General features: G+C 37.5%; 1 protein-coding gene across 1 annotated transcript in view; it reads right to left on the bottom strand.

Moving 5' to 3' along the window:
• Positions 1-2,188: 2,188 nt before the first annotated feature.
• The window catches only part of mgat5b (alpha-1,6-mannosylglycoprotein 6-beta-N-acetylglucosaminyltransferase B), a 69,588-nt gene continuing 58,558 nt past the window's right edge, over positions 2,189-13,218 (bottom strand). Inside the window, exons 16-18 of the mRNA XM_030735813.1 lie at positions 10,067-10,141; positions 3,801-4,072; positions 2,189-2,946 (exon numbers count right to left, since the gene is read on the bottom strand). Coding sequence (XP_030591673.1) covers positions 2,748-2,946; positions 3,801-4,072; positions 10,067-10,141 — 546 coding nt within the window. The 3' untranslated portion in view covers positions 2,189-2,747. The remainder of the gene's footprint in view (positions 2,947-3,800; positions 4,073-10,066; positions 10,142-13,218) is intronic.

Below are 13,218 nucleotides of genomic sequence, written 5' to 3'. Positions count from 1 at the left end.
GAATGATTTATAGGAAAGTGTTAAGTGGCTTAACAAACAAACAAACAACAACAACAAGAAAAAAAGGAAAAAAAAAAAACATTCCTCTGAAAATTTTCAAGTACAAGGAAGAGACTGGACAGCCAATGTCCAAAGAAATCTTTGAAAGACCTGGAGAACTATAGCTCCAGACTACTTAAAAAAAATTACTAAAAAGTCTGGACCCCTGGAAGTAAAATGTAAAGAAATGAGGGGTGGCAAGATTTTTGCACAGCACTGGAAACATTTAACAAAAGTTTGCATATGGCCTGTTAATGTTACACAGAACTAAAATGATATCAGCCTTTATATTTCCCAGCATTGCCTCATTATATACTATATATTTTTCCCTCTCAGTCTACCAAAAGGACTTGAAAAGAAGTGTGTGTTTGTGTGTGTGTGTGTGTGTGTGTGGGGGGGGGGGGGGGGGGGGGGGGGGGGGCATTTCCTATCTTCACAGTGCCTCTTATAATGTGACTCATGATAGTCAGTTGATACCATGCTGTGACTTTTTAAATTAGTCCTATTCTACTTTATAGTCCCTATATATCTATCTAGATATAGATATATAGATACATATATATATACAGATATAGATGTTCTTTTACTCTTTAAGAAATTTGTATAGTTCTTTTTCTGCATGCAGATATTTTCTTTAGCAGTAGAAGCAACTGTGAAAGTGATGAGAGCAGATAGCAGCATTACAGTGAGTGATGCATGGTAGCGGGAGATAAAATCACAGATCTGTTAGTCTGCCAAGACAATATCGTATTGCATATGAATATCACTCTTGAATAATGTGTCCTATTACTACTGACATAATTTAAATATTTAACGCTGATGCAGTTCCTCACAGGCTTTGGGTAACATCCATCTTTTACACATACATATACATATATTTTATATTTTTATATATTTTATATTATATATTTTTATATTTATATATATTTTATATTTATATATATATATATATATATATATATATATATATATATATATATATATATATATATATATATATATATATATATGAGAGGCTAACATAAGGCTGCAGACAAGTAGGTACAGGGTATTGTAAAAATCATTTAGTTCTGAAATTCCCTATTTGTGCTACTATTCCCCTGCCTACTATACATAAAATAGTATTGAAAAAGCAAGGATGAAATTTTGCAGTGCTGAAGCCTCATATTAGCTGTGTGTAAACTAAAGAATTCATTTTTTAACATAACTGTGGATTTTCTGGTCCTTTAATAGAAAGAAGTGTTTTCATAGCCTGTGCAAGCTGGAGAATAATTACAGCTACCAAATGAGCACTATTGTGTTATGACCTGATAACAATATTAAACCCTTTCCATGAGTCATATAGCAGCATATTGTAATATGTATTTTGGGACAGAAAGATGTGTTTTTATCATCCAAGTATAGAAGGTTGATGTCGGACTCCATTATTTTCATCATTTGTTCTACTATTTAAGAAAGTATGTCTTTATCTATTATGACAGTATAAATTTTTGCAAGGGCTAGGGTATAAGAATTGAAGAGGTGTGTCTTTTGAGGGATACATTATATAAAACAAATCAGCTTAGGAGATAATTGGGGAAAAAATGAAACATTAGTGCAGGAATCAATCCAAACAGTGTCATCTTGTATCCAAAGTATGCTTTATAACCAATGAGTCTATGCCAGCAAAGTATTATGTCCCTATAAATCAGACTGAAAGAAGTAATTGTTATATTTTGGCATAAAATATCATAGATATTGCTACTTTTTTCACCTTAAATCATGATTTGTGCTTTGCCATGTCTGTAAGTCAATGAGTTTACAAAAGACATCTCTCTAGGTAAATTTCATGAAACTTTGTGAAGCATTTAAAAAGACAGACCTCATTAAATTTTGGTGTAGATCAAGATCATTCCGAATCATGAAATTGTAAGATGGGGCTCTGACCTTGATGGATGATGTACTCTCAAAAGAAAAAGGAAAAAAAAAATCTCAGAAACTTACATTAAAATATTTTTTCAGACTGAATATAACAAAAACAAAAAAAAAAGACTGAATTGTGATAACCTGTCTTTAGTATCAAAGTACAGTTCAAGTGGATCCCATTTTTAAATGTAATAAATTAAGAAAAACAAACAAAAATATTTCCCCATGTATTTTATTAAACAACACTTATGTACAAATTTATCATCACAGACATTTAAAATAGTACATCTCAATATAGTGTAAATGGCTTTGGGTGCATCTAGTACAAATATCCAACTCCACTATGGCACTGTAAGTATTCACACAACGACGAGTAACCACACTTGTGAAAAATCAAGCATTTGCATTTGTTAAATCAAATCTTCCTTGCCTCGCAACCCTAAATTGGATAAGTGGAAGAAAATGGATGGATGAATGGAAATCTTCCTTGATTACTCTTATAATTTATCCATTAAGTTACACATTTCATCATGATTTCTGTAACGACTGTGGCCTGAATGCCGCACACCTGTAAAGTGAATCTTCAAACCCTTCAAATTTAAAGTACAATCATGCAGTTCCCTGAGAGGTTTACACCTTACCTACTTTGGCAGCCAGTTCCAATTCAGAGGTAAGGAAGCAAAGTCAGTATATATACTTTACTGCTTTTATCACAGAGTCTCGTACCAAAGGGAGTTTCCTAGGGCTGCCCGAACCTATCCGAGGATTCCAAAAGAGCCTCCATCCTCCAGGTCCTCTTCTGGTCATAGGCAGTCCCTGCACAATGCCACCTGGCCGTTACGATAGTCCCTACAGGGGCAAAGGCGTTGGTATTTGGCACTAGAGCCAGCACAGCTGAACAGAAGAGGGTCGTGCTGCAGGCCACATTCAGCATGCTCTGCTGAGAATGCAGGGAAGAGGTGGTTCTTCTCGGACTCCACTCCTTCACATTGGAAATTCAGGCTGGGAACAAAGACAAAGGATGAGCAATTGGTTAACAGTTAACAACAACTGCTTGACAAAATTCCTGCGGAAATGTTCTGTAGACGGATGAGACAAAAGTTGAACTTATTTTAAAAAATGAACAGTGCTATGTTTGAAGTGTTGTGCACCAAAACCTCATGCCAACTTGTGAAGCATGGTGACTAAAGCATGTGCTTGAAATGACCAAGTAGGAATCTTGACCTTAACCAAAATTAGATGTCCTGGCATGACGTGAAGAGGTGAAATCAGTACACTCCAGAAAGTTTTGCTGGAGCAATGGTCTAAATTCCCTAAGCACTGACATGCACTCTGTAAGCAGATATGAAACACCCAGTGAAGGTTGCTGCTGATAAAGAAGGCTACAACTATACAACATACAACTAAATTCACGAGTTCACTTACTTTTTTCAGCTTGTACTATGAATGATTATTCTGTGTGCTCGATAAAGACAGGGAACATGTAAACAGACTGAAGATCAGACAACGTTTTATGAGTAGTAAATGCCCTTCTTTCTGATAATTTATACATAAAGATCCACTCAAACTCTTTAAAATGTTTACTATAACTGTTACTCAGAATGACAGGGAACGAATAGCAGGCAGTATAAAGAGGAAAGGGTGAGCCAGTTGCTACATCAGTACTTTCTACTACTGCATAATATTGAAACTAGAAGTGCAAATGAGGCATGGCACTGTTTTGATGGAATGGTGCAATCAAATAATTGTTTGCAGGATGAGCTCAATGAGATGCATTTTTAAGATGTTACATTTTGCAAAAATAGCTGCACTTTGGATGGGTATACACCACAGCTGAAGTTGAAGAAAGATCTTACGCGGTGAAAGCCTCCTTAATGTTGATGAAACGATACAAGGCGGGTTCGCAGATTAATCCCGCAGTCTGGCACGCCTTCACACACGATTGGCTCTCAAGTGAAGCCAAAACACGGAGTGCGCTGAGAGGAGGCCAGGATGAGAACGAGCTGGCGTTGGAGCCCCAAGTTAGGATTCTGGAGTTGGGGAGGAGGGTGAAAGGACTGGGAGCACTGCCCAACCAAGTCTGAGATGAGTTTACAGGAGGAAACGGAGCTTCAGGAGAACAAAAGTCCTGCAGGTAGAAAGAGAGGGGAAATTGTTGGTGTGCGTAACATGCTTTGTTAGTTTTGTTTTTCACACACAAATTTATTTTTGCAAGTATTGATAGTATTTTTTTATATGTTAAAGTGATGAACTATCTGATTAATAGACTTGTGCTCTTTCCCCTTTTTTTTTTTTTTTTTTTTTTTTTTTAAAAAAAAAAAAAAAAAAAAAAAAAAAAAAAAAGAAAAAAAAAAAAAAAAAAAAAAGAAAAAAAAAAAAAAAAAAAAAAAAAAAAAAAAAAAAAAAAGAAAGAGAGGGGAAATGTAAAATATATAAAAACCTACTAAACAAAACCCACAAACATGCAATAATACAAAGAAAAAAATCCTCCTATAGTCCACAGTTGAAAAAAAATTGTACATTTGGCTTAGCAACAGAATTAATGCTACTGAAATAATAAAGGAACTGTTAAATACAAACAGTTGCTTATCAAAACTGGGAAGTCCTTGTCATCCTCCGTAGAAATAATGTGGATGAGGTTATGGCTCCCAATCGCAATAAGATTTGGAGGTAGAATTAGTCCTGTGGTGAGAGCCCTGACTAGATCCCCCCCTTTAGCTGGGGCTATTCATAAAACCCAGGTAATAACATTTCTCTGACATGTCCCTCTGGCCTCCAGATCCGTTTATTAAATAGGCTCCTAGTTCCCGCAGGCAATAACCCAACTTCCAATCTCTCCATCTCTGCTGCACTTCCACTTCTAAAAACAGACTACATCCCTGATTGCATACACACACGCGCACACACAGACACACACATACAGTGTTCATCAGTGAAATAAGGAAGTGTGAAAGGGGCAAGGTGAGGAGACTGAGGGCTTGACACTTTATTAAATCTTTAATAATTTTTTTTCCATTATTTTCTTTGTCATTCTTCATTCCATCAGTGACTGCCGTTATTATCTGAAAGGTATAGAAGTATTAAATTATATTATATTTGCAACTTTACAAATATCTAATTTAAGACTATGTAATTAAAAAAATGAACAAATGTATCTTATTTGTGTATACTTTTGTAGATGTCATTTAACTAGAATGAGAAAATCAGCTATACAAATTGTAAGTCTAATTAGATACAGTTTTCTTACAGTTATATTTTATACTCTAAATACATGCACATTACATGCAATCTGTTCCACTAAATCCAAAAGGTGTTCTTCTGGATTGAGATTTGGTAGAGGCCATTTGAGTACTGTAAACTCATTGTCATGTTCAAGAAATCAGTTTTGAGGTGATAAGAGCTTCGTGATATGGCACATTATACTTCAGCAGCCATCAGAGAGATGACTACACTGTGGTCATAATGGGATGGACATGGTTAGCAACAATGCTCAGCTAGGCTGTGGCATTAAATCAAAGCTTAGTTGGTATTAAGGGGCACAAAGTGTGCTAAGAAAATATCGCCCACACCATTACAGCTTGTCTTAACCATGTCTACATGCCTAAATGCATTTAAATGCTGCCATGTGATTGGCTGATTAGATATTTGCATTAACATGTGACTGGACACATGTGACTAATGAAGTAGCCAGCAAGTTTGTATGAAATCCATTGTTTGCACGCTACTCTGTCATCACAAAGACAATGTTTTCAGGAAAAAAAAATACTGAGCTGCCACCAAACTTTATTGTATGAGGGTCACAGATGGGCTAGAGCTCAGCTAGAGTGAACAGAGGCGAGGAGAATTTATAGTGGAAGATAACGAGTATGACCGTTTCAGTCAGAAAGTAGAAAAATGAAGCTAAAAGGATCTGTGGAACTTGAGGAGTTAGAAATAAAATTGGAAAAGAGGAAAGAGAAGGTTTAAGAAAAGTGGCAGAAAGAACAGGGAGGAGAGTCTGATTGGAAGTCTGCACTTGTACACACCAGGCGGCTAGTCACAGTCTCAGTCAGTCACGGCACGCTGAGTGCATGTGTGTGTATTATTTTGTGTGTGTATTATTTCTGACAGTGGGAGAGGGGGGGTGTCAGAGCAGAACACAGGCTAACACATTTCCTTAACCTGCCACTGCCAGACAATATACCAACCATCAAAACATGACACATCCCACAGAGGACAAAAGCATCTGTAAATATACTGCATATGAATGTGTGTGTTTGTGTAGGTGTGCGTGTGTGTCGGTGTTTGTGTCAAAATTTCAGATGATTTTCTTTTGTAAATAACTTTAAAGTAGTAGGAATACCAAACACTGATAAGGTTAAACACATCTAGATTGCTGATTGATTCTCATTTTGTGTGCGAATATCAGAACTCAAGTACATTACATACGAGCAATATTTTCTCTTTCATCACTAAGATCCTGAGGCATCAGTGAAAGAAAAAAAAAAAAGAAAAACAAATCACTGTGCCTATTTGTTTGCAGCTGGCGCCAGCAAAAAGGGATTTAATTGCTGACCCAGCCAGTCTAGCACAGGAATAAATATTTTGGACAAGCAACTGAAAAATCCACAAAGGGAACCCCTTTAAAAACAAGGCCAGTATAACAACACAAAATTTTTTTTTTTTTTAATGTATGCTTGAAGAAGACATGTGTATCAGTCCTTTAACTCCATCAAATACAGGCTGAAATTAATACACCATCAAGATAAGACAGGAGAAAGAAGTTTTCTATCACAGATTTGAGAAGGATTAAACAAACAAACAAATAATAATATTTTCAGTGTGGTTTATGTGGGTCTTCACATAGATATAGAATTAATAAATGACTAAACTATTTGGAATATGAAAATAGAATAAAAATAAGGTTAAAATGGATCAGCTCAGGAACAAAGATTTAAAATGCATCAGCGAGCTCCTGTGAAACAGTTGGCGCTTCACATGAAAGCCAATTAATTCCTTTCTTCTGTCAAGGGGATTGACCTGATGAGCAGAATTGAATAAACGCATCCTTTCTGTTCTTAACCTTGTGTTTAAATGTTATGCTTCTTTTCCCCAGCCGCAATCCACCCTGGAACTGCATTTACTTCTATTAAGACACATTTTGAATGGTGGACATAAAAATGATTAAACTGAACTCACTGTCTCGCCTACTACTGGTATATTAAACTACAACATTTCAGTCCATCTGACCTGTATCAGGTATATGGGAAACACTCCTGCATAAGAAACGCCTCAATCATTCACACGTTCTCTCAGAGGACTAATAAGATTAACCTCATTAACACTCTGCACGTACAGTTTGTGTGCCAGTAGTCTGCCAAAAGCATCAACAGGATCGCAAATGTGATAATATTAATCTTAAGTGACATCCATATAAGTTCAAAACTCATCAGGGCAAACAAAAATAGGCTCTAAATCAAAAAGTGTTTGATACATCAAAACGCTCCATTATCAGCCATATTTGATTTATGATATACAGAAATCAGATACAAAAATATCAAATCTTTATGTTTCAAAATATCCAATAGGTAATACAAGTTAATGTGGATTAAATGTAATCACAAGTATTCTTCAGTATGATGAACATACAGCGGATTACATACATAGGACTGAATGATAAAACAGCAAAAAGATACGCAGGATTCATTAGTGTATTAAAGATTTCTAATACTGGCTTTACAAAAAAAAAATCGGTTATATCAATTTACAGCTCCAAATGAAGCACTTGTCATTCAGTTTGTCATCCCTGGCCTTTTTGACATTTGAATCAAAAAGAAACTGTAATATTACATAGAGTGAATGTTCTTTGTTTATTCCCCTGAGTGACATTGGGCCTCGATTGATATTTTCATAGAAATGTTCTTAGCCTGTGCTAAAACTGGAGTGATGGCCTAGGGGAGAAGAAGAGGGTTCGTCACTGAGAGGACCCTGGTTCAAATCCTCGGGCTGGCATCACTGTGGGTCCCTGAGCAAGCCCACCCCCCCAGGTTGCTCCCCGGGCGCCCTTTGGCTGCCCCCTGCTCCATGCTGTGCTGTGTGTACTACATACTCCATGTGTGTGATGGGTTAAATGCAGAGAATGAATTTCACTGCATGTAAATGTATGTGACAAATAAAGCTCTTTCTTCTTCTTCTTCTTCTTCTTCTTCTTCTTCTTCTTCTAAAAAACAAAAGCATATGCAAAATTCCCCTTGGATTTATGAAACGTGCACATTGGCCTGTTTTGTTAACATGGTGTAGAATCAATGTAAACCAACAGACTTGTGCAATATGCTTACAATCTGCACGCTGCCCTGCCCCCATTTCTCTGTATCAGGGAACACGTTTACCGCCTGGTGAAGCAGACAAAGCAGTGACGATGCCGTTGGAGAGAATTTACATGCGATTTGTGGGTGCTTTCAGGTACTGTGGTCCTGTTCTTTGGAAGACACTGCCTGCTGACCTGAGGTCAGTTACAGCTATGTCTATATTTAAACACAAACTCAAAATCTTTTTATTCTCACAAGCCCACACTTAGTAACTGTGTGTGCGCGTGTGTATGTAGAAGTAAACTTGTATGTTACTTCTTTCTAACGTTTTATTTTTCTGCTTTCATTGTGAACCCACATATGTTTTATGTTTTCTTAATCTTCTGTGTTAAACACATTGAGTTTAATGTGTATAATGAAATGCGCTATATAAATAAAACTGTTCTAAGAAAGGCCTTCATCATTTGTGTTTGTGTTTGTTATATAAACAAATTCTGGTATGAAATATTGAATCACTGACTTGTGTGTTAAATGTTTGTACGTGCAGCTTTTGCACAGATTTGTGAGTACGCATTGTTTTGTGAATGAGGCCCGGTGTTATTGTCTCCACACCTGGATGGTGTTGAAACAAGTTGGATATCAAAAAGCTGAAGTGCTGCGACTGGATAATCTCCTGGCAACAAATAGCAGTTTTATGTTTACTTATCCCATTAAGTTTTCTAATGGTTCTACTGATGTGAGCCTGCGAGTGCAACGTATCATCAACACAATGTGAGAGGACGTGCAGGTGATCACACTCTTAATTGGTTTAGCTGTACAATGGCAATTGGCACCATTCCCACACTGGTAATTTCCATTTGCAGATGACTTAAGAGAGTTTGACCAACTAGGCGTGAAGTTTTTTTTTTTCCCTGAATAAAATCAGCATAGACCAAACGGTCCCTGAAATTTCACCCAAGTTTATACCCAAATAAAGGTGGATTTTCAAAGATATGATATAATTCAGGGTCTTATTTCACTACATGCCAGTATTTCAAAAACCCTGATTTCACATGACTGACAACAGCAAGCTGTTATACACCTAACTGAAAATCATCTTTTTCTGGTTAACAGATCACAACAAGATCTCTAGAGCTGAATTTTATGCAACTTCCCCATTCTGTGGGATATCCCCAATCTTCTTAAATGGACATGCACTTATTCCTTTTCTTGCTATAAGTTTAAGAATGATCTCTCTCTCACCTTCGTTGAAGCTAGAGCCAGGGAAATGTGGAAAAGCAGATGTGCCTAGTAGCATGTTATGTATTATTTGTTTCATTTTTACAGAAATTCTACTTTAAAAGATGACTTTCTTCCTTTTACTCCATTGTTTTCACTCAATACATTTTCCTGTTCTGGGACAACAACTTTCTGAAGACTTTTCTGGTTTTAAGGGATCCAATGTCATGATGAGACAGAAGATCATTACTATTCAAGGAAAACCAGTGCAGTAAAAATGATTAAACTAGCTGGTAACCAGTGGTTAGAGATAAGCAGAAGAAGATGAATGGATGGATGGATAGATCGAAAGGTTGGTTGTAGCTTCATATTTTAAAGTACAACAGTAACACATTACTGCCTGTATCTATTATAAACACCAGTTCCTCGAGGGCCTTAAGGCTTGAGCCAGACACAAATAACAATGAATCTTGTGGTTCAAGTTCAACGTCCACATCAATTCACAAAAGCAAACTGGGACCAACTGCTGGAGGCATCATGTGCCACCAGCAAATCATTGATCTTGGATTTATCAAGATTCGTGCCAGCATGTTGACGATTCAAATGTCGAAGCCTACCTGGTTCTGAATGTAGGCATGGACTCTTTCAAGCATTCCCTCACAGGTGTACTCATATGGCAGGAATGGCTCCACCTGCAAACACAAATACACACACAGATGAGCAAACAGTGGACAAGAGTGCGCGCATGTGGCCACAAAGCCAAGCCATGGTAATTACAGGACCCGAGCATCTGATAGTTAATCAAAGCTGACACATTCATTAGCATAATTGTGAAAGGCCTATATCATGGCACAAGCCTCGCATTAAAATCAACGACCTAATACATCACAGGTGACAGCTTTGAAAATTGATTTCATTAATTTTAGTGATGACTACATCAATATGTCAAATGATGAATTAAACTGACACTGGACCACAGGTCACGCAGCACTGAGAAGGCTGTTTGAGGGTCTCCTGGATCCTTTGGGTGCAGTTATCAGTGTTGCTGTGAAGACCTGTCACTCACTGTTGATTTTTGATGACAGGCCATGGATAAAAACAAGAGCACTGATCAATACCTTTCCATTGCTGCTCATATTTCATGCAGGCAGAGTCATGGGGGAGCCCAGCACTTGGAGCGGAATAATGACTGTAGGTTGGAATCTTTGGAGACAGGTATTTATATCAATAACAGCATTTTTAAACTGACTGTGGGTTGAAGACATGACTAATTGTAAAATATATCAGGATGGAAGAGATTCTGCCAGCATCCCCGGTGTAGAAACCTCTCAGAATGTCCCCCATGGTATCTGAAGTTAGATCTCACTGTTTACCATCAGGCCACTAAAGCACTCAGGCTTAAATTGATAAATGGCTCCTTTTAGCATTGTGTTCCTTTTAGCGCTCTCTTATTACTTTATTTCATCTGAGTTTAATGAAATGTATCTGGCACTTCATCAGCTATTCCGCAATGCAATTTGCCCTTTTGGGCATCTTTATATAATAGAATCTGAGTTGGGGAGGACCAAAAAAAAAAAAAAAAAAAAAAACTTTCATAAAGGGTGATTTGAATTGAACAGTAGAAACATTCTTTATATGACGGCACGTTTAATATACCTACAGTAAACTGACTGCATTGCGTGGCCACAAAAAATGTGAGCAGCATTCATCATTTTGCACCATTATCAGTGACATAAAATGATACGTTATCTACTAGGCAAATTATGCTGGTAGCAGCTACGTCCGGGTGGGGTGGCAGGAAAGATCAGGCCAGTGTTACAGGCATTTTAGTATTATTTAATCAAAAGGCACCGTTTCCATAGTGTCATTAAAGCTAAGCCAGCAGCTTTTCAGACTGAGGGAGTGAGCTATCTACAGTAAATCAGTAACATGAGCAGCAGAAATACGAACAAACCACTAAAAAAAAGTGTTACGTGCTGAGCTGTCTGTGAATAAATGTAAGTAAACGCACACTATGCAATCTAGACAACCAGATATGCTACACTTAATGCCATCTACATGTGTAGCTTGCGTGATTTTACACTTGAATGTGACTCTCTGAGCTTAAACTGTACATTAACTGAACTGTTATCCAAGTAACTGTATTACAAGAAAATGCTTTTACAAAGACAATAACTGATTATAATTTAAGATGAACTTAATTTCTCTTTTCAGGTCATTCTCATTGTGCACCTCTGCACCCTGGCTGTTCTTTTTAGCTCTCCTCTCTCTCTCTGGAAGTCCCATTTTAGCCACATGTGCATGTGTGTCTGCAGTTTCACCATCAATCTCAAACTTGCACAAGGTGCAAAGATAAAATTCTGTGTCAAACTAACCCGACACTGGTAGCAAGAACTGCAATTAGAGCTATGACTGGGAGACCAAGCAAGTTTTCATTGCAAGAGTGCTGTGCTAAATCCAGCAGCACATCAGGTCAAAACCACGAACAGGCGTATTCTCCCCGCTTATTTATTCATTTGTTTTTTTTTTTACATTACTAGGGTAGTGCATGGTGAATTTTTCCCTGCAGAGTCAGACTGTAAATGAACATGTCTAATTGAACATCTCGAAGAGAATGAGCATTCAGTGGAAATGAATTTGAGTGTACTATGTTCCATTGAAATCCAGGAAGCTTTTGGATACACCAACACAGCCCAGGCTCTTTAACCACCCTACTCACCAAATGTGGTTTCCTGTGACTTTTCCCTTATAGCTTCAGTCACACTAGAGTAAAAAACAGGGCGGCAACCTCCTCCTAGGAAAAAATCGGTGGTTGCTCAGTGAAAGCATTGAATTTTTTTGCTGTCAGAGGACTGATTTGGGATGCAGCAACAACTGGTTTGGACCAACCACTTCAGTCGCAATGTGACTGCACAAATCACCTGGAGAGAGGGCAAACTGTCTGCAATCACTCTCAGATAGATTGGCAAAGGTTGCAAATATAATTGCAATCAGTCCAAGTCAGTCTGTGATGAGGAGCCAAACTTGTCTGCAATATGTCTCTTGCAAAAGAGAACTTGACTTGACTGGCTGCCAAATCACCATCCGGAGCAACTTACATCACTATTTGTGGAGGAACTTGTTTCAGATCAAGTATGCAGTTCATGTGAATTTCTGTTTATGTGAAATATCTATCAGCAATAGCTTTGTTGTGTTTGTTAATTTTATCAAAGTTAATCAGCATATTGTCATAAAAGATTGCATGTTTGACCCCATTCAATCGCAGACTGATAGCAGACCGACTCTGTCCTGTTGTTGTTTTATCACCATCCTGTTGCACCAAAATCACTCTGAAGAAGGTGACCGCTGTGAGTGAGTGCACTTGTCTCAATCATTCAAATGCAACATGATCACAATAATTCATTTTTCCCTAGTAGGCAGTAGCATTAAATAAAATTTAATTCAAGCTGAAGGGTCAGTATTGACACATCAGAATAGATTGAATGTGTATCTCAGATGCACACTGGAAATGGTTGCAGCAGGGACACAACCTTGAAGGAGATAAATTATGTGTGGATTGTGAATTTTGTAGCTGGAGTCATGGAACTTTATGGGCATACACATGTTTGCTGTTTTTAACCAAAGGCTAAATAAGAAAGCCTACAATACTTTCTTGTTTGTATAGTAAATATGAAGCTACCACCACCAGTTTGTTAGCTAAAAAAAACTGGGAACAGGTGGAAAAAACTAGCAAGGCTCCATCCAATGAGCAAAATCCACCTACCAGCTC

Source organism: Archocentrus centrarchus, chromosome 8, assembly GCF_007364275.1.
Source record: "Archocentrus centrarchus isolate MPI-CPG fArcCen1 chromosome 8, fArcCen1, whole genome shotgun sequence".
Classification (NCBI taxonomy): Eukaryota; Metazoa; Chordata; class Actinopteri; order Cichliformes; family Cichlidae; genus Archocentrus; species Archocentrus centrarchus.
Note: the sequence above shows the minus strand (reverse complement) of the source record. Positions and strands in the feature narration are given on the sequence as shown.